Consider the following 27,668-nt stretch of genomic DNA (forward strand, 5'->3'; position numbering starts at 1 on the left):
CTGGCACAACCAGGGCTATCCTGGGGCCAACAGCGAGCACACTGGGATAACCTGTGGTCAAACTGGGACCAACTGGGACACTCGGGGATGGTCACACAGCCCACGGGTGAGACCACGGTGGGCTTTACTGGAGTCAACTGGAGGCACCGCTGGGTCCAACTGGGACCCCTCCTGCGGCAGCCCCGGGCACCGGGACCCAGCCCCGCCCCTCCGCCATCCGCAGTGGTGGCCCTGGATGCCAATCATGGCTCGTGGCCAATCGGGTGGCGGCGGGGGCGGGCCCGCAGCGGAGCCAAAGTTGCCTGGCGGCGGCGGAGCCACTCGGCTGAGTCGGGATCTGCGGGGCGCGACCTGCGCACCGCGTCCGTCCCTCCGGCACCGCACCCAACCATCCCTTCGGTACCGCATCCATCCCTCCGGCACCGCACCCAACCATCCCTCCGGCACCGCACCGAACCATCCCTCCGGCACCGCATCCATCCCTCCGGCACCGCACCCAACCATCCCTTCGGTACCGCATCCATCCCTCCGGCACCGCACCCAACCATCCCTCCGGCACCGCACCGAACCATCCCTTCGGTACCGCATCCATCCCTTCGGTACCGCATCCATCCCTCCGGCACCACATCCATCTCTCCGGCACCACATCCCTCTCTCCGTCACCACACCGCGTCCGTCCCTTCGGTACCACATCGTGTCCATCCCTCCGGCACTGCATCCATCCCTCCAGCACCGCATCGCGTCCGTCCCTTTGGTACCGCATCCATCCCTACGGCACCGCACCACGTCCAGCCCTCCGGTACCGCACTGCATCCACCCCTAGAGCACCGCACCGCGTCCGTCCCTACGGCACCGCACCGTATCCATCCCTACGGTACCGTGCCCTACAGCACCGCACCGCTCCCTACGGCACCGCACCGTATCCATCCCTACGGCACCGCGCCGTGCCCCGCGGTACTGCTCCTCACCGCACCGCACCCATCCCTACGGTACCGCACCGTGCCCTAAGGTACCGCATCGCACCGCACCGCTCCCTACGGCAGCGCACCGTGCCCTACGGTGCCACTCGGCAGCGCACCGCCCCCATCCGCACCGCACCTCACGGTACCTCCGGTACCGCACCGCACCTCACGGTACCGCCCCGTGCCCGGAGCCCGCAGCGCCCGCGCCCGGCGGGACCATGATGTCCTGTGCTGAGCTGCTGGCCGTGTGCCTGCTCTCCGCCGAGCGCGGCCCCGCGCCCCTCCGCCAGCCGCTCCCCATCTTCCACGACGTGAGTACCGCGGGCCGGCTCCCCGCCACCCCCCCGCGCCCCCCGGGCCGCCGTGCCTCCCCTCGGGGGTGGGTGTCAGGGGGAGACTCTTTCCCGCCCCTTCCCGGAGGAGCCAGCCCGAAGGATGCTCCAGCCTGGAGCTGCGCATCGAGGTGTGGAGTCGTGATGGCTTAAATAATGGTGTCGTGTCCTTCTGATGAATTATGGGCCTCCGGGTGGCTGGAAACAGCCCACGCCTCATCCAGAGCTGGCTGTCGTGACTCCCGGAGCGGGAGCTGCGCGTGTCTGGCAGGAAGGTTCCGTGGAGCTGCTCGCAGCCGTGGGATCCAACAGGCAGAGCGCTGCCTGCTGCAACCCCCGGGCGCGGCTCCCGTCCCTGCCCGCTCCCGACGCGCCGGGAGGTGTGGAGGAGGATGCTCCGTGCAGGTTGGGGGGCAGCCAGGCGTCCCAGCGGCTGTGAGTGGCTGGGGGGAGTTCAGGTGCAGAGAGTGGCTGTCTGCGTGTCCAGAGGTGCTGGCACAGTGCCTCCCGTCACACCGCATCCCCTCCAGCCCGGTGTGCTCCTGGGAGGGGCAGCTGCGTGCCCTGGGGCCAGGGCTGCATCCCTGGCCATCTCCCAGGGTGAGAGCCCACCTCTGGAGCACATCCGAGGTGCTCAGCTCTCCTGCCCCTGCCTGTCTGCTGTGACCTGGGTCGGGGGCACAGTGCCCAAATCTCCCTGGTGGGCCACCAGCCCTTGCTGTTCCCATGTGTCCAACACCACTGTGGTCTGAGTCCAACCCCGTGGAGCCAAGGAGACGTGTGAGTGGAGGTGCTGCCCCTGCCCAGCTGCAGGACCGAGGAGAAGAAAGCCAGCGGGGGTTAAGGATGAGGGTTGGTGGTGCCCCAGCACCTGCCCAGCCCAGGTCAATGCCAGCTGTCATCCCCCAGCTGTCATCCCCCAGCTGTCATCCCCCAGCTGTCATCCCCCAGCTGTCATCTCCGTGTTGTCCCAATCCAGCCTCACCCCCATGTCCCAGTTCTGTGTTGTCCCAATCCAGCCTCACCCCCATGTCCCAGTTCATCCCAGAGGAGGGGAACGATAGATCTTGGTCAGCACTTTTGGAACGTGAGTGCCATGCCTGGTCCAGTCCAAGACCTCCTGGCATCTCCCTGGTGCCACTGGGAAGCCCAGCTCCCTCTGTCAGGGTGGTGCTTGAAGCTTCCAGCTGGGAGTCAGGGCCTCTCTCCCACCTGGGGGGATTTCGGGCTGGAAGGCTCTCCAGCCATTATCATTACCATGCTAATTACTTGGCTGAGGGAAGATGGGCTGGAGGGGGTGGGTGATGACAGCTGTGTTCCAGCTCAGCTCCTCAGGGCACTTGCTCAGTCCCACATCTATCCCTCAGGGTGTCATCAAGGCAATTAAAATGGGAAATGTTAACAACTCTAGCAGCTGCTTTCCGATTCTGACGGCTTCTCTTCCACTTCCCCGTGGCTTCCTTTGCTCCCACCTCAGCTCCAGAGCTTGGCAGGGCGAGTTTAATGTCTCCACTTTTGTCTCTGGGTGGTTGACTGGTGTCCAGCTGCCCCCCAGGCTTGTTGGGGTGAGCATCAACAAGGAAGGATGCCCAGCCTGCCTTCCCGGCAGGACTGCCCACCACAGATTCCAGGTGGCAGCTGCTGCTTCCCCTGGGACCTGCCTGCAGATGGCCTGCCTTTGAGAGAGGTGAGGAGGAGGAGAAGGAGGAGAAAGAGGAGAAGGAGGAGGAGGACTTTGCCCGAGACTCTTTGCTGCAGGCACGGTATAAACTGCAGAGCTGCCATCGCTGTTGTTCCCCTGTGCTGTTCTCAAGCCTTGGGGAGGTCTGTCCCCCAGGCTGGTGCCCGGGGCTCCTCACTGCTCTCCCAGGATACGGGGGGCTCAGGAAGGACGCCGTTCACTGGCAGTGCCTGGTGCAGCTGCCTCAGCCCTCGGTGATGAACACGGTGTCACCAGGGTGACTGTCCCCTCCCCAGCAGTCACTGTGTCCCTGCCTGTCCAGCAGCCACCGTTGCTCCCAGCTCTGCAGGCAGGGAGAAGTCCTATAATGTCCCTCCTTCCTGAGGTGTGTAGGGGGTTCATCTCCCAGATAAATGCCGTTTCAGTTCTTCCATCAGGCACCGAGCAGGGCTGTGGCTGCTCAGACCCAAGCCCAGGAGCTGGGGGCCAAGGGAACATCGTGGGCTCCAGGCAGTGTCAGTCCAGGCTGCCAGTCCTCCCTGAGGCGAGTGAGGGATTGCCTGTAGGGCCTCTTCAGCAGTCAACACAGACCTGATCCCATTCCCAGCCTGGCTTTGCATCACTTTTCCCTGGCTGCCCACAGGGGAAGCAGCTCTTACCTGCCATTGCTGAGCTCATGCCTGTGCCCGGGGAGGGGGCAGGATTCACCCCGTGGAGTGTGGAAGTGGTTCTGCACCATTTGTACTTGGCTGGAGTTGGATCCTGTGTCATGTACAGGATCCATTGGTGTTTTCCAACATGAGCAGCACTCACTGAGGCACCTCTGCAGCTGGGTCAGCCAGGGACGGGCTTGCTGGTAATAGTGAGGAGCCCTGCTGTTCCTGGGGGCCATGGAGCAGGTGTGGCCTTGCCCTGTGGGGCTCTCACAGCTCCCTGCTTGTGCCATATTAAAATAAATCACTTCAAGCAGCTGCTGCTGTACATGCACTCGCAGTGCTTGTGTAACACATCGCTCACCTGAGTGTGAGGGAGAAGCATCCACTCCGTTTGCTGAGGTTCCTGCTAAATCCATCATTGGCTCATCCTGGATTAGAGACCTTCTCATCTCCATGGATTCCCCCCCAGAACCATGTTCTCCCTCGTAGTCTGCACACAGATCCCCCTGAGCAAGGCCAAAAATGTTTGGCCTCACCTGAGTCTGCATTTGTTAAGAGCCTGGGTGACACTTGACTGTCTCTGGGATGAGCTAACTGGCCTCGGTGACATCTGGAGCCATGAGATGTCAATGCATGAGCCATGTGTCTCCCTGATGACACAGAGCTCTGCAGAATGAAGCTTTTCCCTTGATGGAAAGTGTCGTTCCCATGGCAGGACATATGGGACCCACTGGTGCTGCCCCTGCAGCCGGGGAGCCCTGGAATGTGTGACCATGCAGCTGGGAGACCCCACAAGGAACCCGTTAGCCTGGAGAAAATTTTGCTTTAAAATCCAGAGAAATCTCTTCTGTTTGGAAGCTGTAGGTTCCCATCTCAGCTCCAAAGTGCATCCAGCGAGTTCTGTGGGGTGCTCAAGGAGCACCTGCCCTGCTTTCCTGCAAGGGAGGGCAGGAACAGTGGGATGGAATCCCAGAGGGATGGTTACCTAATGCTGGTCAGCCCAAGGCAGCCTCTGTTCCCTGCAGCAGCTCAGGTCGAGAGGAGCTCACTTTGTTCAGAAGAACATCCTCCAAGGAGGATGCTGCTCCTGGAGGAGGTGTCCCTGCTCCTGGTTTTGTGCAGGGAAGGACCAGGGAGCTCCCTGCTGGGACCAGCAGCAGAAAAGCCTCTTCCCAGTTACAAGCCAGTGGCTTAGGAATGAGCAGTGCAGGTTTTCCTGGGCAGCTCTCTCTTTACCTCAGAGCACTATTCCAGGGAGATTTTGGTGGCTGGATCTCAGAACACAGCAGAGCTGTTGGTGAGTGGTGCAGAAGGAAGGAGCCTGGGGCAGTGATGCCTCTGCCTGCTGCTCTGTGGGGATGCGTGGACAAGAATATAGAAGTCCTCTTTCTCCTTTTCCTGCCCTTTTCCATTCCCGATCTTTCTTCAGACCTGTGGATTTCTACGTCACCGAGGATGATATAAAGAAAAGAGTTGCCACACACACAACTTTCAGTCCTTGGCTCCATTAGGCTGTGCTGGCCAAAACCTCGTAATGTTTGGTCTGAGAAGATGTTCTGAGGCTTTGGAAATGATGACATTCCTCACTGGAGTCAGCCCCAGACCTTCAATAATTATTGGTGAAACAGATCCTGGCAGGGATGAGCAACCCCAGCTCTCTCCTGCGTCCTGGGCAGAAGCCTCGTGGTCGGGAACCCGCATTGAGGCCCTGAATTGAGGACTCCAACTGTGCTCTGTGTCAGAATTAGTTACAGATTAATTGACTCATTAATAATTAATTACAGCATGTGTGCACATGGAGATGTTGCAGGCAGGACTGTTGTGAGGGGTGGTTTTGAAGCTCAGGGCAGGAGCTGCTCCTCGGTGCAGGCGGTCGGAGTGTTGGTGATGCCCTAAGTGCTTCCGTACGGAGTGGTTTTATACTTAATGTTCTTTCGTTTAAAGGCTCTGAAAAATTAAACATTTGCCATCACAAGGGTGTAGCAAAGCCCTCTCTGCTTCTCCTCCCTCCGTGTTCTCTAAGAGATGCTCACTGTGAGAGCCGGGCTCGCTCGGTCGCCGCAGCTGCGCCGAGGGCTCTGTGCATTAGAGGCAAGAAATGGGTTTAATCACTGGCAAAGGGCAATTTCCCTGAGCAGCCTGTGCAGTCCTGGCAGCAGGGGCTTCTCCATGGCCCCCTGTGCTCCAGGAGGTGGTTTTGCATGGTGCTGAGTGCTGCCTGGCTCATCTGCCCTTCTCTCCCCACTGCCACACTGAGCTCTGTTGCATTTTCTCTTGCAGATTTTCCGGCGAGCCGACAAGAACGGTGAGTGCTTTGTTCCTGCTGCTGCCTCCCCCTCCCTGCCTGGCTCTGGGTGAAGCAGTGTGGCTCATTCCCACCGAGAGGTTTGGCTGAAAGAGTGAGGGAGGATAAGGGCAAGCAGTGCTCTGGCTGCAAGGAAAATGCTTTTCTGCTTTGCTTGGAGCAAGGGGCCTGGTCAGGGGCAGGGGAGTGGGCTCTGCCATTTCACCATCCATGCATCACACAGGACAGAGCCCCTTCCAAGCCCTTCTCCTGCCTGTATGCTCATGATTTCTCCTCTGTGCTGCCGACAGCCCAGGCCCAGGGGCCATCAGGCTTCTGCTCCATCTCTTGTGGGATTGATTCAGTCTCCGTGCTCAGTCCAGGGGTTTACAGGTGACCCTGTCTCTGGGTAGCCCTGGAGCCTCTGGCATTTGGGAGTTAGGCTCTGCTACCCAGTTTTTAACGCAGCACCAATAAACCAAGAGGTCCAAAATCACAAGTTGTTTCTCAGAGCTCTGTTGAGCTCTTTTCCTTTGTGGTAGCTCCAGGAACCACTTTTGGTGGAGATCAAAATGCAGCCCAGGAGCTGAAGTCCTCCACAGAGAGGAAGGGAAAAGCTCTAGAGTCAATGGAGAGATTTTCTTACCATAAAAACCTGTGCTGTTTGTAATGGACTCTCTCCTTGCACAGTCATCTAACGGAGTGTCTGCATGCATTTCTGAAATCACTGCAGTGGGCTCTTTGGGAAGGTGCTGAAATCCCCACCTGAAATTCCAGCAGCAGTGTCCCTGCTTGCCAACACTCCTGGGCTTTGGCTGGGATGGTGGGACATGCTTTCAGTGAGATATCTGCTCTAATTATCATGCACAACACGCCCAGCTGTCCCACCTTCCCGGTGGAGCGGCTGCTGGGAGGATCTTGGGGCCTGGATGCTGCTTTGTACGGATACATAATTACTCTCCCCCTTTTATTTAAATGCAGATGATGGGAAGCTGTCATTCGAGGAGTTCAAGAACTATTTCGCTGATGGGATCCTGAGCTCGGAGGAGCTGTGGGAGTTGTTCAGTGGCATTGACAGGCGTCACTCAGAGTAAGTCCCGCGGTGGCACCGAGGAGACGAAGGAGAACATAAACCTGCTTGAGTGCAGATGGAGGACGTTTGGGGGTGGGTGTGATAAATAGTCAGGGTGAGATCAACCCACCTCTTGCAACACGCAGATGTTAAAACCCACTGAACACCGTTGGTGAAGAGGGGAGTCAGACATTTTGAGAACAGTCAGCAGATTTACTGTAGTTCCATGAAGCAAAGCAACCATCTAAGATGACATTACTGTAGCTTGAGAAATGTATTCCAGAAATACCCAGCTCGTGGAGCAGGTTGTATGTCTGCAGGAGCATGTGGTGGTGTGAGGACAAGGCACAGACTGTGCAGAGTTTGCCACTGCTGACACAGGGAACTGCTTTTCACTTACATAAGAGCTGCTTTCCAACACAAGTGGGCCTGGTGCATGGAACTGGGAATTTAGGCCAGCTGCTTTTAAAAAAAGAAACCCCCAACAAACAGGAGAAGGAACTGTGTTTAGCCCTGGTCTGGTCTTGACTGGTGCTGTCCAGAGCAGTCTGTTGGGCTGGGCAAGGTTTCTCATCCCAGTGTTTTGGACACCAGTGTGGCCTCACTGGGATCCCTCTGCCCGGCTATCTGCTATGGGTGAGTGTGTTCTGGCACTGGGAGAAACTGGGTGTTCATGAATTGCATGTCTGGGGTCTGTCCAAACACTGGGGTGCTGCTGGGAGAGAAGGGGCTGCAGCTTCCTCCTGGTCTTTGGCTCTGGCTGGTGCCACTTCCCCAGCTCCCCGGGAAGCACCTCCTGCACCTCTGACACCCTTGGCCAGGGCAGTATCTCCATCAGGGAGAGAAAACCTGAGCAGCCTGAGCTGCACACACTGGTCCCAGGGCTTTGCAGGGAGCCAGGGCAGTGGCACAGAAGGCCCTTGTCACACTGAATTCCACCAAGCCACTGGCAGAGGATACCCAGAGGTCCCCACATCATCCCCCTGGGACTGGGGCAGTGGGGATGATGGACTCCTGATGGTGTTGGAGTGGTGGGTTTATCTGGTGCTCCCACTTTGGTAATGGGGCAGAGAAATGGGCTGGTGTGGGTGGCTTTGGTGCTGCTTTCTTTGGAGCTTGGCTGCCCAATGCTGCCTGTCCTGCTGGTTGGACTTGTGGATGTGGGCAGCAGGAGATGTCTCCTGAAAATAGCTCTGTTTGGGCTGTGATCCCAGGAAGTTAGCAGTGAGCTGTTCCCTTTCCTCTGGGAATACTCCTTTCCTCTTGCTGCACTTTGGGGTGACCTTGGAGCCATCCCGTCCAGCACTGCTGGAAAACACGGGGTGCAGCAAAGCCAGGAGACTTCACCAAGCCCTGATCTGAACAGGGGAGGCCTCCTGGCTTCCCACTGCTTTCAGACTGGGCTCATCCCACGTGTCTGGAGCAGCTGAGCAGGGCCTGGCTGCAGTGGTGCTCCTGATGGCTCCTCACCGTGAGGATGGTGCCGTGGCCATGGCAACGTGGCAGTTGCAACGTCGAGCTGGTGACATCTATTAGTGGGACATGAGCCTCGGGTCTTTGTTCTCTTCCTGTCATAAGGAGCAGAAGGGACCCTCAGACAGAGCCATTTCCAAATTCCTGCACTCGGTGGCTTCAAGCCAACGCAGGAGACACCGTTTTTGGGATGTGGGGGGGGACTTGCTCCTCTGTGCAGCCCCTGGTGTCATGGAAAGGCTGTGCTGGTGCCCTGCTGTCCCCGTGGTGGGGGGCTGGGCAGCCCCTCTCCTCTAGGCTTGGCTTGCACTTGCAAAACTTAGTATTTTAGAGAGCTGGCTGAAATCTTCTGCCAGATTCAAGAGTTATTACCTGAAGTAATAAAGTATTACAAAGCTGGAAAGCAGCTACAAGCTCTACAGACATACCTGGCGTGCTTCTTTTGTGTCCTGTAGCTTTTGTGGCGGTGGGAAAGTCTCACCCTCCATCCAGCTGGTGGATTTGGTGTTATGTTTGTCAGGTCTAGGCTGAAATTTGTGTTTCCTTGTCCATGTCAGCCTGACCCGAGGACAGACAGTAACAGAGACCTTTATATCCAGGCCCTTTCCCTGTCTGGCACTGCCCAGAGCTGTCCTGACCTCCTCACCCATCTCTGTGAACCTGCAGCTGCTCTGGGCCCCAGAGCTGACATCTGGGAAGAGGAGAGAGTTCAGAGGTCTTCCACATTACTTGTTCTCTTTCCAGAGAGCCCACAGCACCATGTTCTCCCCTCCTCCACTTCCCACCCACCTGGTGCTGAGGTGGGACGCTGTGATCTGTGAATCAGGCACCTCTGTAGGGTTCACTTCAGATTTTACCTTCCCACATGAGGCTTTTTTTGTTCTGCATTTCTGAAAACTGTCGCATTTTGGCTTAAAATATCTCCTTGCTTTGATTCTTTGGCATTCAAGGGTTTATGTGGAAACCAAGTTCAGCTCTTGGTGGCAGTTTGGTGCAACACCTGGGACCACTGTTTGGTTTAGCTCCACACCAGCTCTGGCAGTGGCACAGGAGGATTCATCTTCCTGGACAGCTGCATTTGCATCCACTGAAACGTCTGGGTGAGAAGGGACTAATGTTTTTGGAGGGCTGAGAGAGCTCCATAGCTGCAGAAGCATCTGGAGAGGTGTGGTTTGCTCTCTGCAGCCCAGCTGGGTGGGAGGAAGCAGATCCCAGGGTCTCATCAGGGCAACTTAATGGAGAGTTGGTTACAAAGGGCCTTGGGCTGAAGGTTGTGGTGCTGCAGAGGTTGCAGCTCTTTGCAGGGCACTGTGAAACCTGCCAAGGGAAGTGCTGTGTGGACCTTGCATGTCTTCCTGTCCTGCATCTGTTGGGGAAATTTGGAAAAATAAGGTCTGGAAAATCCTTCTTTCCACGAGGGTGTTCAGGAATTGGGTGCAGGCAGCCCAGAGTCTCTGATCTTGAGCCAGAAGGGAAAGAGGTGGCAGTGCTGACCTGGTGGCTCTTAAAGGGGAAATAACCTCAAGCCTGTGGTTCTATGGAAGAAGGGATTTAAATGAACTTCCCTCCCCTCTCTTTACTCAGAGCTGCAGCATCTACCAGTCTCTGAGTGATGGAGAGTGTCTGAAACACTCTGTGTTGCACTGAAAAGGTTTGGAAACCCGATCTGTGATGGCAGAGGGGGTTCCCAACATGATAAACGATGAAAATAAAACAAAATCCTGTCTGCTTTTCAGCAGCTGATTGCTGTTTTCTTGCATAAATTCCAGGCACATTCTGACAAAATCCCAACAGCATAATGATGACAAGATCCTTCATCATCAGTTCAAGCTTAATTACAGTTAATCAGTGGTTTGAGCACAGTCAAAATACAGCTATGGGAGATGTGGAGAGTCTCAGGATGAGTGCTTTGGAGGCAGAGGATGGCTCTTCTCTTGGAGTGGGAGTGGGGATGGCAGAGAGGAGCAGGAAAAACCTGCTGCCCCCTGCAGCCCTGCAATATGGGCCAGGGTTTGATGTTCAGGGTCTTCCCATGCAGGGTTGCTGCTGGAGCAGGCTGCCTCAGGAAAGGAAGGGAGCAGATCTTCCCCTGGACAACTCCCAGGGGCTGATTTTTGCCACAAGATCTCATCGACTGGTTCAGTGTTCAGCTGTTCAGTGCTTTAGTGATTGATTAGCCAATGCTTATTTTTAAGCAGCAAACAGAGAAGATAAAAAGAGTTATTAATAACCCCTGGCCTCTCCTTAGAAGCCACGAGGTGGGTGTTGATTGCAGCTCTTTGTCACACCTCAGTGGAGGTGGGAACTGGGCAGTGACTTGAGCTGGTGGGTCCTTCTTCCTGGTGAAACCATTCCCAGCCCCAGGTCCTCACTGGGGACAGATGTGAATGCCTGGGTAATGTGTGCATGAGGTGTCTCACTGGCTATTTTGTTATCCCATGGCCATATATCCCCTCTGCAGTGATTTTTTTTACCCATCTCTTCCATGGGTGGCTGCAGTCACTGCCCTGGGGCACAGGTCTGACAGGCTGTGCCGTGGGTGCTGCTGTGCCAAGGCTCCTGCAGCACTGCAGCAGCTCTGCAGGCTCCAGGCAGCTTTCAGGAGCGAGTGGAAAAATTAGGAAGGAGCAAAAAACATTTTTCCAATGTAAATTGGTGCTTCAAAGCTCAGTCACTCTGTCTGGCAGAGCTGGGATGGGATCAGCAAAGTTTTAATGGAGTGCAGTGGGCAGAAGAAGGGGCTGTGGCTCTGCAGATTTATCTGGATTGTGTCTCGAGGGAAACACTGTTTTTTTAATCCACTTTAAAAAGCTGCCTGCAGTGCCAGGTCGGTGCCCTGCCTAAATCAGCTCCTGTGTGTTTAAAATAGCTGAGCCAAATCACAGGCTCACACTGCCCCTCTCTGCTGCTACAGAGGCACCTAATGCAGTTACCTGAGCAGAGGGGGCTGCAGTCCCACTGCCCTGGCTCTGCAATGGATCACACCAAAATATTTTCATGCTTTGAAGGACTGCCTGTTATTAAAGGACACTAAGTGGACCCCCAGAAGAAACAGGGAGACAGAAACCAGCCTTGGATACCTGGAGGAAAAGCTATAGGAAGATTTTTGCTTGAATCATTTCTCCTGTTCACATGGCATTTTGGACATTTCACACACTCTCCTCTCATTTTGCCTTGGGGTCCCTTTGCCCTGTGAGCAGTGTCAGAGGGGGGACAGGACGATGTGGCCTTGGTTTCACATGCCCTGGTCAGCAGCACTGCAGCTGTCCTTGTGCTTGGAGCCCAGCAAATTCCAGGTATCACCAGTTCCTCCACGTGTGACAGCACTTAAACAATTGAAAAGCAATTCAAAAACACTTAAAACCCTCTCTTTTGTGCTCTTTTCCACTTCCCCAACCAGGATTATAAACGGTTGTAATCATTTAGGGGATTTTGGGGCAACACAATGCCTTGAGCAGAGGCTGATTTGAATAATTGACATCCTGGGACATGTCCCTGCAGGCTCTGGGTGATGCCAGATATGTGAGCAGCTCTGTCTCTGTGGCTTTGGAGACCTGAGCAGATCTGACAGCATCATGCAAACCCTTGGTTCTGCTTGACATCCCTTCCCAAAAACCTGTGGCTGTTTCTGGGTGTCTCCTCCTCCCTCTCCACCCCAGCAGCACCTTTATTAGCCACAGGAGGGACATGCCCAAGCCCTGCAGGGGTGCCAGCGTGGATTCTGCAGTGCAGTGCACTCTGTTAGTAAAAGGGGGTGAGGGTCTGGTCCCTGCTTCCAGGTTTTTAGACCCAGATCCCTGCTTTACTGGCCTTCATGGCAGGAAGAACTACCCTCAAGGGCTGTGAAACCATCCATCCCCTGCCCTGGGAGCCTGCAGGCAGCTCCACATCACCTGGGCTCTGCAGGCAGGGAAGGGGAGAGGGTCTGGTACCAAGGGGCAGCCATGGGAGAGGACCTGGGCGAGGTCAAGGGAGACACAAGGAGAGAGCCCTGGTTTGGTGCTTCCCACTTTCGGGGGAAGAGGTTGGGTTGAAGAAGCAGCTGCAGGGCTCAGAAGTGGGGTTGCCAGCCCAGGGGTGTGGGGAGCCTCCATCCTGGCCCCATCCTGCTGTCACAGACTCCAGGAGATGTTGGAGCAGCTTTGCTTGCTCCTTCAGCCCCCAAAGCCCTGCTTGGGTGCTTCAAGGGCTGGGCATGGCCCCTGAGCTGCTGGCTCTGAACTTGTGCAGCTTCTTATTTTTCTAATGTAGTTTCTGAAAATACATGGAATAAGCAGTAAATCCCCTGGGACTCAAGACAAGCCCTCAAGACCCTGCTCATCATACCTGTTTCTCCCAGACCAGCCCTGTTATCTGACAAGAGCCTGTTTTTCTGTTTTTGCAGTAACGTGGACACGGAGAAGTTGTGTGGTAAGTCAAGGGATATTCCTGCCCTGGAGGGCTCCCTCTCCTGAAGGTCTGTGGTGGGGTTTGTGTGTCTGACCTGGGCAGGACTGGGCAGTCAGGTGGCATTGACATTCCCTGTGCCTGAAGCCCAGCTCTGAGGGTGTCTGTGCTTTTCCCAAGGGGATGGGGAAGGAATCTTCATCTCAGTCCAAGTGGGAGTGTGACTCTGGAGAGAGGGGGGAATGTCCCCCTGCAGCACTGGGCTGTGTGTGGGAAGAAGGGGCAGGGCAGGCAGAGATGGAGGTGCTCAGGAACCTCACCATGGTCTTCTCTCCTGCTTCAGATTATTTCTCGGGATATCTCGGAGAATACAGGAATGTGCTGTCTGCCCTTGAAACCCTCAATGCTGCTGTGCTGGCTGCCATGGACAAAACCAAGCTGGTAAGGAGGGGACCATGGGAGGGCAGCAGGGTGAAACAGAAGCTGTGGTGATCTTAGCTGCTTGCTTAGTGTTAAATTTGGGGTTTGGAGGCAGCAAATGTGGTAACTCCCAAATCCAGGGGGTGCCTGTGCGTGCTTGGTGAGTGCTGCAGCTGCACAGCCTGGAGGGGGGGAGCCAAGACTGAGGAGGGGAAGGGTAAATCTAGTGCTTTTGTGCTCTGGAGACATCATCTTCCTCCTCGTGGGGCTCTGGTAGGGGCTGTTCCAGCAGCTCCTTGCAGGGTCCTGCCTGCGGCCACTGTTTGTGGGGGCATCGCTGAAAATCTGTGTTGAGTTCTGAGCCAAAACAAGGTGTTTTCCACAAAGCAGCATGCTGAAAAATGGGGACTGCAGGGTCGAGCCTGCTCTGGAGGGACCCCAGCAGCCCGTGCTCGGCACAGCCTGTGCTCACAGCCACAAAACCCGGCACTGGAGAGGGGCAGGGGCCACTGCAGCAGCGGCAGCAGCGCTGTCTGGGAACAGCCAGGCAACAGCTAGGAAGTGCTGCAATTCATTGACTCCCAGGCTGATGCAGAGTTCATCCCTGCTGGGAATGCTCTCCCTCTCCCTGCAGCTTGTGCTGATGGGAAGCAGATTGGAGGCTGCTAATTAGGGCAAGCAGCCTCCTGCTCTGAGCCCCCCGCCCGTGTGTCAGAGGGCTGTGGTGCCCAGCTAAAGACAGCTGGGAAGAGCAGTGGCCATTGCTGGAAGGACCCTTCTCGGTGACCAGCAGTCCCCTTTGCCCCTGAAATGTGCTTGGGGCTGATGCTGTGTTACCTCCTTGGGAAGGGCCAGCCCTTTCCTTCCCTTCAGTGCAGAGGGTTGATGCTCGGTCGGAAGGGAATGAAAGGCATCATGCATGTGAACACCATCCACTGACCTGTTGATCTGCCAGAGAGGCAAAGGGGGATCTGTCCCACAGTCATCACAGTGGTGTTTGTGCCTCTGTAGTGTCAGTCCTTCTCTCTGAGTTTTCCTCTGCCCAGACCCAGACTCAGCAGTGTCTCCCTGTACCTCGAGAAATTTCATGCCAGGAGAGGGAATCACTGGAAAATGCATTTTCTCTTTGGTTCAGCTGCCCTGCCCCCTTCACAGTTATTAACTGCAAGTCCAGAGGGAGAGAAGGAATCCTCTCCAGAGAGCTATGCTTTATTTCAGTTCTTCTCTGTTCTGTTTTTCTGTGTGTAATGAATGTGTATATTCATGTGTTTCTCCAAAGGACAGCACAGTCACTGTCTGCTTCACAGTATTGGTGTGATGCATTCATTCACTTCATAGTTTCTGGTGCCACTGGTGTTCTCTGGAAAGGAGAAGCAGGTTTTCCCTGTTGGAACAGATTTTTATGGACTCGCTTTTCCACCCGTTTGGATCTGCCCAGAGCTGGGGCAGCCCAGTGTTCACAGCACTGCTCTCACCCAGGTGAGATCTGTGCTGACCAGGTGCTCTGAACCCAGCCCTGAGCTCCTGAGTGCCCTGATGCAGACACTGACCCTCCTGGGAATCATCTCCCTGCACTCTCCTGGTCTGCTGGGCTCTGGTTTGGGGAGAAGGAAGGAAGGGGCGACACTCTGACCCTGTGGGCAGAGTTCTTGCAGAGCCATTCTAGAGGCTGCCAGAGGTGATAAATGCTGCCTTCTTACCTGCTGTGACCTGAATATATTCCCAGATTTGTATTTCCAGAATTGGACTCAAATTACTTGAGTTACTATGGGATGAGTGGCTTTATTCAGCTGGATTTTGGGCAGAACTCCCCCCTCTGTGAGCCGGGGGTGGGGACAGAGAGCAGAGACTTCCCATGTTACACCTGCCCCTTGTTCCTGTTGATTCACTCCTGTGATACCCCGGGCTGAGGTCTGAGAGCCCCACTTGGGCAGAGAGACCACTCCATGGAAGAGCCAGATGAATCCTTCCCAGGGAGCTGCTTGTGCTGGAGCTGCAGCCATAGTGCTCTGAGGAAACTGGAAGAGACCTGCCTGCTCCAAAAACCCTCCCCACAGAGCTCTGCCTCCAGATCAGGGCTGTGCAGGCAGCAGAAGTTCTTCCCAGGCTGTATTTAAGAGGACTTTACGTGACTCCTGAGCAGGCAGTGATGTCCAGACTGGCTGGAAGAAGGGGAAGGGGATTTCTGACTTGTGCTGAGTCTCACCAGCTGAGCCACAGCATCTCTTGGTCAGAGCATTATCCATCTCCAATTTCTTGCTGCTACTGCCACAGGATTTCTCACCCCTGCATCCTTGCATCCCCCAGGTACTTCCCCACAGATGTAAACAGGCTCATGTAAATAAACCCCTACTTTACAACCAGGAAAAGTCTCAGAGAGCCTGAGATGCCTCGTTGGCACAAGAAACAGAGCCTGGGGGGTGTACTGGCCTTGCTCAGGCCATGCCAGGGCCATGAGCTGCAGCAAGGAGGGAAATAAGGAAAGCAAAGCTTGGAGGGAGTATTCTGCAGCTCTGGATTTGGGACCTGTGGTGCCAAAAGCCCTTTTGGTGCAGAGGATTCCCACCTCTGCGGGCCAGGATCCCTGGCATGGATCAATGTCATGTCTCCACAGCTGTCCCCTGGCTGGCAGGCTCCTGGATCTGCTGCCATGCCCCTTGTCAGCTGCAGGATAAATGCTGGGATGAAGCAGGAGAAGTGCAAGCTGGGTTTGTCCTCGCTGTGGGACTGCAGGACTCTGTGTGTGTGTGTGGGCAGTTAAGCTGCTCTTGGCCACTTTTCTGTGCCTGCAGGTTGGCAGGAGGAAACCAAATCATTAGGGGTCCCCAAGCTTCCATCCTTCCTCACTGGGCTGGTAGAAGCATGGTAAAGAAAAGAGGGTTTTTCTCCAAATCCTGTAATTCCCACTTATATTTGTAAAGTATAACTTGATGGCTGTGCTGTAGTGTGCTAATGACACCTTATTTTGTGGCTGAACTTCATGTTTGCAATAGAATAGCAGCAGAGTAGGAAGTGAACTGTGGAAATACCTTGGGAAACAGCCTGATGTTTCTCCCAGGGGGCCTGTATGCTAAAATCTTTCCGTTCTCCAGTCTGCAAACACTGCAAACCAGCCCATAAATGCCTCTCCAAGCCAGGTGCTATTATTTCTCCTTTGGCAGGAATGTGACCACCTGTTCCATTCTGTCCTGAGCTTAACTATCATCGTAAGAAACTAATAAAACCTCTCAAATGCAACATTATAGCGGCTCCTGGCAACCTGGAGATTTTCGTCTGGATAAAGAGAGCTGAAATACCAGTCCATGAGCAGAATTCCATGTCTCGCGCTTACTGGGTTATTTCCTCTGTGACTCTTGTCCATGGGGCTTCCCTGTGGGCAGAAAACGCTGTGCTTGATGAGCCAGAGCACATTTTCATTGAACCTCTGTTTATAGAGGGTTTGACCCATGTGGGGCAGCTCCTGATGAGAGGATTTTGCTTGTTTGCCCCCAGATGAGGAGTGCAAGGAGGGCTGGGCAGCTGGGCTGAAGCAAAGGTGTGTTTTTCAGTTGATTCTCTCGCCTGGCATGACATTTTTCAAGCTGAATTTGGGTGAAGCACTATTTGGGGCTCTCTGGAGGGATGGTTATTTCCATCCTTCCCTCCAGCACATTCCCCTGGGTGTGCTGTGTGTGACAAGGTGAGAGACAGGAGGCAGCTGCTCGTCCTGTGTGGTGCTGACGTGTCCACATGGGACCCTCCAGGGCCGAGTCCCCTCTGAGCACAGCGTGCCCCGGGCTGGCAGTTGGGTTTTGGGGGGTGGCACCCCAGGCTGATGCCTGTGCCTGTGTGTTTGGGGTGCAAGGACTGCACTGGGGGAGCTGTGGGGCTCAGGGCAGGCTCAAGGTGCCCCCCACAGCTGTGATGTCAGTGGGAGCAGCGCCCGCTCCTGCCATAAAACTCCATCCACCCCCATCATCCAGGAGGGACAGGAGGCTTGGGCCCCCTCAGGGTGAAAGCTGAGAGCATGGAGGGTGCTGGAAGGTTTGCTTGGTGCTTCTCCCTGCACCTGGCCCTTGGAAGGGGTGTGATGTGCTGCGGGAGAAGCATCCAACCCCCATGTGAGGTGAAGATCCATAGGCCAAGGCTGGGGGAGTGCTGGGAAGGACACCTTGGAGGTGGGAACGCACCTCATTCACCTGTAGAGGCTGCTTGCTGGTGGAAGTGCCCTCTGTGCTGCCAGGGAGGTGACAGTATTTGTATTTGGAGTGACATAGACTGTGCCAGGCCATGTGGGGGGTGAATAATGTATCCTCTGTGCTCCCCTTCACCTGCTTTCCCAGGTGTGTCCTGGGGAGATTGGAATGTTGGTTGTTCCCTCATAAGCAGGGAATGTGTGTCTGGGCTGGCAGGAGCTGGGCAAGCACAGATAAGTGGTGCTGTCAGGGATTTTGGTTCCTGCCCCCCTTGGGAGTGGGGAGGGGAAGGGCTGGGCAGGGGTGCCCAGCCCTGTGCTCTCCGTTGCTGGGGCTGTGGGGAAGGAAGTCTTGTGGGATCAGGTGGGATGCTTGGCTGGGGAGAGCCCGGAGATGCAGAGCTGGAGCTCAGCTTCCCATGGCTGCATCGTGTCGGCTCCACTGCCATCCTCTTCCTCTGGCAGGAAAATGGGATTCATTTTCCAGCAGGGATGAAAACCCCCCTGGCTGCTCTGCCTACCGTGGTGCTGGGGGGTGGTTGGGGCCTTCCTTTGCCACCTCCAGCACGAGCCCAGGGCAGTGCTCAGGGGATGAGTATCCTCTCCACTTTCTCCACTTACCTTCCCATCCCAGCCAGCCACAGCTGTGCCCAGTTGGATGCAGTTCCTGGACCGGGCTGGTGGCTTGGCTGCGGCACAGAACAACCAGAAAACCACGAGGGGCTCGAGGCCTTCCCCACCCTTCCCCTCCTTTGGCACCAGCAATGGAAGGGTTACATCCACATGCTTCTGTACAGAGCTTCTGGGATTCCAGATCCTCAGTGTGTTGGAGAGAAACACAGTAGGAATTGGAAATATTTGACCCGAGTAATGTGGTGGCATTGCTGGACATTCTTTTGGACATGGCTCATGGAGCTCGGGGGGGTGAAGGCAGCCTGGCTCTGGGGCTGTGCCACAGCCTTGGGGTCACACGAGGACACCACAGGGAAGGCAGAGGGGATGCTGGTCTGTCTCCTTGTCTTGTCGAGGAGAGGGGTTGACCTCTCCTGGTGGATGCTTCTGTGGAGCAACCAGCCCTCCTGCATCGTGTGGAGACTCCTTCCCACTGCAGTCCTGCCTGTGTCCCTTGAGGAGCTGGAATGGGCCTGGCCGGAGGGAAGGGAGCTGCTGTGACAGCTGGGCTGTGCTCCCCAGCTGATCCCCCCTGCAACTTCCAATCCTTTTCTAATCATCTGCTGAGCTGAGTCAGTTCACTGAAGCAGCAGCAAAGCCAGGTGAGGAAATGCCTGTTCAGGGAGCTGAATTGGCTCCCTGAAGCACCAAATGACCTTTATACCAAAATTACAAGGAGCGAGTTCAGTTCCCTGGTTTTCAGCTCATCTCCATACCCAGCCCTGAGCTGCTTCAGTGCCGGGATCTGGAATTGCCTGCTGTAGAAAGTGGCTGCAGTGCAGGTACCATGTGGACCTTCCCCTCCTTGGCTCCTTCCTCCCATTCCTGTGGCTCCCCGCAGACCTCGGGGGTCCTGCTGTGCTGACAGCTGGAGCTGTTCCCTGTCCTGGCAGCTGCACTTCCATTAGGAAAGGACAGCTTTGCTGCCATGGACGGGCACGGAAATAACCCAGAGTGTCAATGAGAAGCAGTTTGTTCCTTTTGGAGCACTTTAATTGACTTTGCACCCCTGTAGCAGTGCAGGAGCTGCCCTTGGTCACTGCTGCCGCAGCTCTTCCTGGAGCAAGATGGTATTTTGGAGTCCCTCCTCCTGTAGCTTGACGGTGGGACGGCTGCCATCTATCTACTGGAATTTGGTGTGCACATACTCAGCTCCATGCTCCTGGTACTCGCCCTTTGTCATCCACGCGCGCTGGAAGGACGTGAGAGACGCTGCCATGGAGCCCCCCAGCCAGGCTGCCGTGCCCCTCTCCGGGCTCGCCAGGACATCAATCTGGACACCCGTGCCTTGGGAAAGGAGGTTCAACCCTAAGCACATCCTCTCTGGGAAGCCAGGAAACATGGAGGAGCCACCTGAGAGCACGATGTTGCCCAGCACGTCCCTCCTGGCGTGGTCGGGCACCGTCTGGAGGCTCTGCCAGGCCAGCTGGTGCAGCCCGGGGCAGCCGTGCTGGAGCAGCTTGGGCTGGAAGAGCGGCTCCGGGCAGCAGAACCGCTCCTTGCCCAGGGTTATCCAGTGCCCATCTGGCGTCTGGAATCGGGCTGGATGATGGCAACCTTGGTCCTGGAGGTCCCTTTCATAGTCCAGGGAGACGTAGCAGCACTGCTTCTTCAGCTGGGACAGCGTCTTCCTGGTCAGGGCGTGCAGCGCCGCGGGCTGGTTGGGGCTCTCCAACAGCAGCCGGTGCAGGTGGCTGGAGAGGAGCTCCCCGGCCACCCCCAGGCGCTGGGTGCCCTTCCTCAGGGTCTGGCCCAGGCAGACGGTGGTGACGTGGGACACTCCCGCCCCGGCCTCCACGGCCAGCCCGGTGACTCTGCCGTGGGCGCAGAGGGACAGGAACCCGGTGTTGGCCATGTGCAGGGCTGGCACCCCGAAGCTCTCAAAAAGCACCTCGGCTGCCTTTACCCTGTCGGTGGCAGGGCAGGACGGGGACTCAGCCAGGAGCACCGGGTGTTCCTCTGGTGGAACTCTGAGGCTGCAGGAGAAGAGGTGGCCCCACAGGCTTTTCATGCCATCCCAATCCTCAACGATGCCGTGCTGGAGTGGGCAGGACCTGGGTGCTGCGGCGAAGCCTTCCGTGCTTCCCGTGGCAGTGGGACGCTGCTGGCTGTCCCTCCTGGGGCCTGCACTGCAGGGGTGCAGCAGCACAGTCCTTAGAACAAACTGGGGCTGCCTCTGCCCCGCAAAGCCACCCCGGGTGAAGCTGCTGCCGCTGTCGATGATGACTGCAGGCTTCAGCATGGCTGGCACTCCGGAGGGATGCCGGGGAGGGAGGAAGAGCCTGCAGTGGGACAAGAGGGGTGTCATGAAGCCAAACCAGGCCCAAGTACCTGCCCTGCAAGGGAGAGTGGCTCAGCCCCACTGCAGGACAGCAGTGCCTGCTCTAGAAGTGTCTGGGGACGTGTCACAGCCTTTCCTCCTGTCTCCTCGCTCCATGTCTCACTGAGTATCCCTCCTTGAGTACTTTGTCTCCCTCCCTGGGGGCCTGGAAATTTTCTGGCAGTGCAAGGACAGAATTTCAGGTGGTTTTAAGGAAGCAAGGGAAAACTGGACAGGAGATTCGAGTGGTGAGATCGAATCTGGGGCTGTATCCAAAGGAGTGTGCCCAGGATGTCAAAGGAGGTGATTCTCCCCTGGTGCTCACTCTGCACCTCTGGTCCAGAAGGACGGTGGTGGGGAATGGGCACACAGACCCATATTCCTCCTGGACACCCCTCCAGTGCCAGGGGGCAGGTGGGCTGGGGCTCACAGGGGCTGTCACTCAGTCACACCTGACGAGTGACATGGGGAAGGTCTGTGGGGTGACCCTGAACACCAGCACATGTCAGACATTCATCACGGAACCTCCCGTGGGAGCACAGGGGCTTGGTGGTGTCTTCCCAGGGAGAGAGGGCATGAAGCCAGCCCCTGTCCTGGCCTGCCAGTGGTGAGGGATCCCTGGAAGGGGCTTCCTGCACCTGGGGGATCGTCATGGGGTCCCAGCCTTGTCCCAAGAGCCCTGGTGCGAGCAGAGCCGTGTGTGAATGGGGGGGCACGAAGGATGTTCTGCCAGCCCTGGAACCCTCCCTGAAGCTGGGGACAGTCCCTTTACCTTGTGGCTTGTGTCCATCTGCTTTCCTCCACGGCTCCCTGAGCTGAGAGTGCTGGGGCCAGGGCTGAGACTGCTGGGGCCGGGACTGAGGGTCCTTTGGCTGGAGTGCAGATGGAACCATGCCTGTGTTCCCTGTTGTGATCTCACAGGCAGTTGCCCAGAGGGTTCTTCTGCCCTATAGTGTCACTTTTTTCTGAAATAACTAAACATTTGATTGAAATCCACCTCTTTGAGTTTATTTAAGGGCCAACCCCTTCCAGATGTGGCTCTGCTCCCTCCGCATGGAGTCAGAGGTGCCTGACAGATCCTCTCCTCTTCCCCGCAGAGGTATGAGACCTCCTCAAAGATAGAGCAGTTCCTGACCCGATTCCTGCTCCGGGAAACCATGCACCAGCTGCAGTCCCTGCAGGCATCCCTGGAGTGTGCTGTGGACACCGTGGAGGAGCAGGCGGGACGGGAGAGGTAATGGGGTGGGACGTGCTGGTCCTTCCCAGCCCTGCTCATGCAGGTGCAGGATGGGGCAGGGTCTCCCTGGGAGGGACATCCGAGAGCAGGATTTGCCCTTTCCAAGCCTGCCGTGAAGCTGATCCCTCTGGGAATGACTTCAACCCCTTGTTCTGCATTTTCTCCTTCCAGAAAGGACATAAAGAAACCTGAGACTTCAGTTGGCCTGAGGTCGGGGAGACGGTGTGGGCGCAGAGGACAGAAAAACGTCTGTCTGTCTCCAACAGACCCCTATTCCGGGATGCTGACAACAGGTACCTGCAGCCTGGTGTCCCTGGTGTCCCTGGTGTCCCTGGGGTTGGTCAGTGCCCCCCCGGAACCTGGAATGGGTGTGGGATCAGCACAGAATCAATAAGGTTGGAAAAGACCTCTATAATCGAGTCCAACCATTACCCCAGCACTGCCAAGGCCACCATTAAACCACGTCCCCAAGTGCCACATCTACAGCATCACTGGGCAGCTCTGGGATGGAGCCTGGAGCATCTCACTAAGATGCCAGCTTCTGTGGGGTGTTGTATCCCTTGGGCAGTAGGAGAAGTTTCAGCAGAAATATCAGATTTTTGGTTTAAATCAGAGGTTTTTAGAAGATCTGTGGTTTTCTAGGTGTTGAGCAAACTTTTGCAATGACAAAATTGAGGGTTTTTTTGGTGACATCTCCGTGCCCTTTGCCGTGCAGGTGTTTGTGTCGAGGACAACAGCCAGTGGATGGCTCAGATCAACAGGCTGCAGCAGCTCATCGAGAAGCTGGAGTGCAAGGTGTGTGGCCAACGAGAGCTGCTGGGGGCTGCCCCCCACCTTGGCATGGCCAGGTCGGTGCTGGGACCTCTCCCTGTGCCAGCACCCCCCGTATTCTGTCCTGGCATCGTCACAGAGCTGGCATCACCCACTCACCAGACCCAGACTTGCCAGAGCCACCCTTCTCCTCTCAGCTCTGCTGACCCTCCCATGGTCCTGCTGATCTGACAAGTCAGTCAGGACCCACCAACCCCAGAGGTCACATGCCTGTCCTCCCCCAAGTACCCCAGGAACATCCCCAGTGCACCTGCCTGTCCCCTGAGCTGGGCTGTGGGTTCCCAGGTTTGCCTTGTTGCAGTAACTGATTTTCTCCATGGTGTTGAATGCAGAGCCCACGCCTGGAGCCGCTGAAGGAGGAATCCATGTGCAAAGGACAAGATGCAGTAAGTCCCTGTCCTGCTGCTTCTTGTTTGCAGGTAACCCAAAATGTGCACAGATCTCCCCTCACTCAGCTCCTGTGCCCTGAGACTGGGTGAGCTCTGCCTGTGGGCTGACGAGGAGTCTGCAGCCTGGTGATGGAGCAGGGTGGGATTCAGGGCTGTGAGTTGGGTGTGGGACCATGCCCAGGACAAATGCAGCTCCCTCAGGCCCCTGAAAGCCCCGGGCAGTGCCCACAGCCAGCCCAGAGGAAGGTGACACTCTGCTTGTGAGTGGCCAAATCCCCCAGGTGTGCTCCATGCACAGCCCAGGTGGAGGGGTCCCCAAGGCCCTTTCTGCTGCGGGAAGGACACTGGGAGCTGCAGCAGGACCCCACCACCAGGGGATGGAACATCTCCTGTTGGTGCAGTCCTCGGTGTAAAGGCAACCTGCCCAGGTGGGAAGAAGCCACTTCCTGTCACCATCGTCCCCAGCACTGTGGTGCCAGTCCCACTGCGGTGCTGTGCTTGCTTGGCACCGCCGTGTCCCGCAGCAGGGTGGGAGCAGGGAGGGCAGGAGGGGACAGGCCAGTCCCTGATGCCCTTCTGTCCCTTGGCAGCACATCCTGGTGGCCAAGAGGCAGATCTCGGTGGCCACGAGCAGCATCGAGGAGTTCCGGCAGGCGTTCCGCTCCTACACCGAGGGCACCGCCGGGCACAGCAGCTGCCTGCAGTAAGTGGGGGGGTCTGTGGGGTGGTTTGTGGGGTGGCTCCCCCAGAAATGGGGGCTTTAATATGGCACCTTTAGGGGGGGTAAAAGGGTTTTTGTGGAGTGTTTCGTGTGCTGGTCAGTGCAAGGGTGGGTTCAGCATGCAGGGGTTGGACCTTGCAGAGACGGTGAGTGTGTCAGGGCTGCAGCACTGTCCCTGCCTGCAGCACTGTCCCAGCTCCTGCTGCAGGTATTCCCAGTAAGAACCAGTGTCTGGGAAGGAGGGGGTGGGTTTTATGCCAGCAGGAATGGCACGTGCATGTGAGTGAGTGCACGAACTCCTCCAGCACCGAAGGACTCGAAAGCCTTGGAAAGGTCAAGGGCAGAGCTCATGCAGAGCGTTGATTTATGGACGGGGTGTGTGGGAAGCAGCCATGAGCACCTGAAGCTGACCCTGTGTGAGGCCAAGGCTGCCCCCAGCACTGCTCCAGGGCTCTGCCTGCAGGGACACATCACTGCCAGCCTGTCCCTGAGATGGCACAGCTGCTCCCTGAGCGGCACTTCCCTTCTCCCGTGGGAGATTTCAAGCCGCTTTCAGCAGGGAATGTTCATGCTGTTCCCATTTAAAGCGTCGTTTTTCAGCTCTTCAGTTTCAGCAGCATAAATGCACGTTTTCAGTCCAAACAAAAGGAAGACGCTCGTTGTGACACATGTGACAGGGAGAATGGGAGTTCTTTTCTATGGAATTGATGGGCTTTTTTGTCATGAGAGCTATTTGTGGAGACAACAGGGTGGCGTGTCACAGGCAGGCTCTCCATGTGAGTGGAAAGCTGGAGCCAAGCCCAGGGAGACTCCACAGTCCTGGTTCACTCCAGGGAGTTGCAAAGCCCATTGTGGCCCCTCAGGGGGATGCAACTTCAGAGCTCCTGGGGGAGTTTTTTGCTGTCCCCCCAGAGCTTGGCCCCCTCCAGCAGCCCTTGGCAGCAGCTGGAGGAAAGGCTCATCCTCAGCTGGAATTGCTGCTGCTGCAGCTGAGTACAGCTGGTTCCCTCAGCCCTGCACCCCAAGCCTTGTGCTCTCACCCCCCTCCTGCTGCCCCCCATCTTCCCAAAGGCTGGAGGCCCAGTCTGTTCCTGTGGCAGGAGGGAGTGTGGGGAGCATCACTGGGACAATGGCATCACGCTGGGGGCAGCAGGCTGTGGGTTCGTGCTGTGAGCTCGGCTCCTGCACTTGTGCCTCAGTTTCTCTCCATGTGAATGGTGACACCTCCTCCAAAGGGCTGGAAGGATGAGCTGTGCCAGTGCTGGGGATATGTGGAGATAACAAAACACTGACAGTGCTGATTCCTGAGCAGCAGTGAAGACCAGTTTAAAAGCATTAAAGCTCCTCTGCTGCCTGGACACGGGAGCTGCGAGGCAGGATTTGGGTTTGGAATCCCCTGGAGCTGTGTGCTCCAGCAGCCACAAACTGGGTGCATCCAAATTGTGCTTTGGAAGCCTCGTGGGGAGGCTGATGTGCCCGGGCTGGTGGGGCACATGTGGCTGTGCCAGCGCCCAGCCACAGCTCAGGGTCACTCCTGTCCCCACAGTGTCTCTGCCTGCAAGCTGACAGACGAGGCCTGCTTCATCCTGTACGAGTTCTGGCAGGACGTGACCTCGTGGAGAAGGTGGGAGCTCTCCGTGTGCAGGGCTGGGGTTGGAGGTTGGGGGCGGCTCAAAGGGGTTTCCTCTCAGGGCTCCCCCTCCTTGCCCAGCCTGTCCTGCTGCTGGCACTGCTCACAACTGTGAACTGCTGCTCAGAACACTCTCATGTGCACCCCGGGGCTGTTGGCAGCATAAGAGAGTGCCTGGTGCAGCAGCAGCCCTGTCCCCATGCGTGGACAGGGATCCTGGCACCAGAGGCTGCACCCCTTGCACCTCTCTGACCCTGCTCCCTCTTTTACAGCCACTTGCAGTCCAGCTGCAGCAAGACTTTCCAGCAGTCCATCATCAGCTTGCTGGAGTCCCCGGAGCTGCTGACCACCATGCTCTTCCCAGGTGAGGGGGTCCCCCAGTGCCACGCTGTGCCCCGGGTGTGCTGCAGAGGGCAGGAGCAGTGCAGGAACAGGCACAGGGACTCCCTCCAGAGCAGAAGATTGGTTTAGGGTGATCTAAATCGGGTTTTTCAAGCCAGGGTGAGACCCACTGTCCCCGGCAGGTTTGGTTGTGTGAGCTGGTGGTGCTGCAGGGTCTGTCCCTTGCCCAGGGATGCTCTTTGGCCAGGACAGCCAAGCAGCAGGGGCACTTCCCAGCTAGCAGATAAGCTGGGCCCTGTCTCAAATACACCTGGTGCCTTGTTTTGGTTTTCACCTGAGCCCTGAACCTGTTCTGCAAAGCTCTGGTGCTCCTGGGTCAGTCCCAGTGGCTGCATCCAGGGTTACAGCCCAGTGCTGAGGCAGGGGAGAGGCCAACACAGGGAATGTGCACGTTCCTGGGGTATCCATAAAAATGTGACCAGATGTGGGAACTAGGGACCACGTTAAGCCCCAGTTTACTTTCAGGGATCACATTCAGGTCTTGTGTAAAATAACATAAAATATGGATTAATTTGGACTGAACCCTCTGCTGCCAGCACTGCTCCTGACCTGCCAGTCCCACTGCCCACATTCCCAGTGCTCCCCTGCAGAAGCTGCCACAGCTCAAGGGGGATCACCCATCTCCAGGCCCTCCCATGGCTGTGCTCCCTGCCCTGGGAGGGGGGGGTGGGTGCTTTAGGGCCAGGTGCCAGGGACCTGCAGGGCCAGGACCCCCATCCCTGCCACCCTACATCTCTCTCCTGTTTAACACTGCCCTCACATCCCTGACCCCTCTCCCTCTCTCCCCAGCTTCCTGGTGGATCATGAACAACAACTGACCCAGGCAGACACCTCAGGACACCGTCAGCATGCGGGAGGACACGGAGCCCTCGGCACAGCCCTCGCCTTCCCTCACGTTCCTCCTCTCCCTGTCCCTCAGCCCCTCCTGCTGCCCAGCAGGGCTGCCTGCCCTCGGCCCTGCCAGTGTTTCATCCCTGCTATTTTCCTGTTAATTTACTTATTTATTTCCACCCCAAGACAGTCTCTGAGCTGCCTGGTGAGAGCGGAGCACTCCCAGAGTGCCAGGGGAGCCGTGTTTGGGGGTGACACCCCGGCCCTTGGGGGATCACTGGTCTGGTTGCTGTGTCCTCTCAGCCCCTCTTGCACTCCAGCTCCTCTTCCTCCTGGTTCTGAGGACTGCCTGAGGCTCCATGGGGTGCTGGGATGGGCAGGGGGACATGGCTGGGGTCAGCTGTGACATCCCTGTGCCCTGCCCACCAGAGCCACCCTGGGCCAGCAGCACCTCTGCCCAGGGAGTCAGGTGGCCTCGTATGGATTGTGAATAAGTGTTTTATAGGGAAAAAAAATATTTGATGAACTATTTCTGGCAAGGTGTCCTGATCAGGCCCTGGCATGCTGGCAGCCTGTGCAGCCACTGCAGTGGCCTTGAGACTGGCCTTGTGTCCCCCAGCTGTGCCCGTCCCCAGCACACCCTGCTCCTCAGGGAGGTCAGCATGGATCCAGCCCCAGCACATCCCAGTCCCTGGGGAGGCCAGTGTGGCTCCAGTCCCAGCACATCCTTGGGAAGGCCAGTGTGGCTCTGGCTCTGTTGCTTCATGAGTTCCCATAAACAGGCATTAGCACCAGGCAGTGCTGCCAGAGAGGCTGTAACTGAGTTAATGGTGATGGGCACCATGGGGGGGGGAGCACAAAACAAGGGGGAAAGGCCCAGGGCTGGAGTGGCCCAAGCCCAGCTGGTCCATGTGTCGTGCTCATGGTTCTGTTGTTGGTGCTGGAGCAGCAAATCCTTCACTGAGCTGGGGTGAAATGCATCATCACAGTGTGGAATGAGGGGAGAAGGGCACACGGGGCAGGCAGGGACCCCAGGGACTCTTGGCATGGAGGACACCACTGTCCTTGTGCCCCTGTCTGTCCCCAGCACCCACGTGGGTCACCACAGGTGCCTACACCCTCGACACTCAGGGTTGCTACCACCCCTCAACCTCTTTTCCCTGGTGCTGCTCCACAAGAAATACTAATTTTGACT

The 27,668-nt window shown here is 56.8% G+C and overlaps 1 protein-coding gene across 1 annotated transcript; it reads left to right on the forward strand.

Annotated features, from left to right (window-relative positions):
• The first annotated feature begins 288 nt into the window (after window positions 1-288).
• Window positions 289-26,658, forward strand: NECAB3 (N-terminal EF-hand calcium binding protein 3). The gene is made up of 13 exons (XM_032704705.1): window positions 289-1,273; window positions 5,912-5,936; window positions 6,897-7,005; window positions 12,845-12,870; window positions 13,190-13,287; window positions 21,530-21,666; window positions 21,841-21,962; window positions 22,385-22,464; window positions 22,833-22,886; window positions 23,480-23,592; window positions 25,157-25,234; window positions 25,513-25,604; window positions 26,432-26,658. The coding sequence occupies exons 1-13, from the start codon at window positions 1,181-1,183 to the stop codon at window positions 26,458-26,460; spliced, it is 1,056 nt and encodes a 351-aa protein (XP_032560596.1). The 5' UTR covers window positions 289-1,180; the 3' UTR covers window positions 26,461-26,658.
• Window positions 26,659-27,668: the final 1,010 nt, after the last annotated feature.

The sequence above is a fragment of the Chiroxiphia lanceolata genome, chromosome 17, assembly GCF_009829145.1.
Source record: "Chiroxiphia lanceolata isolate bChiLan1 chromosome 17, bChiLan1.pri, whole genome shotgun sequence".
Taxonomy (NCBI): domain Eukaryota; kingdom Metazoa; phylum Chordata; class Aves; order Passeriformes; family Pipridae; genus Chiroxiphia; species Chiroxiphia lanceolata.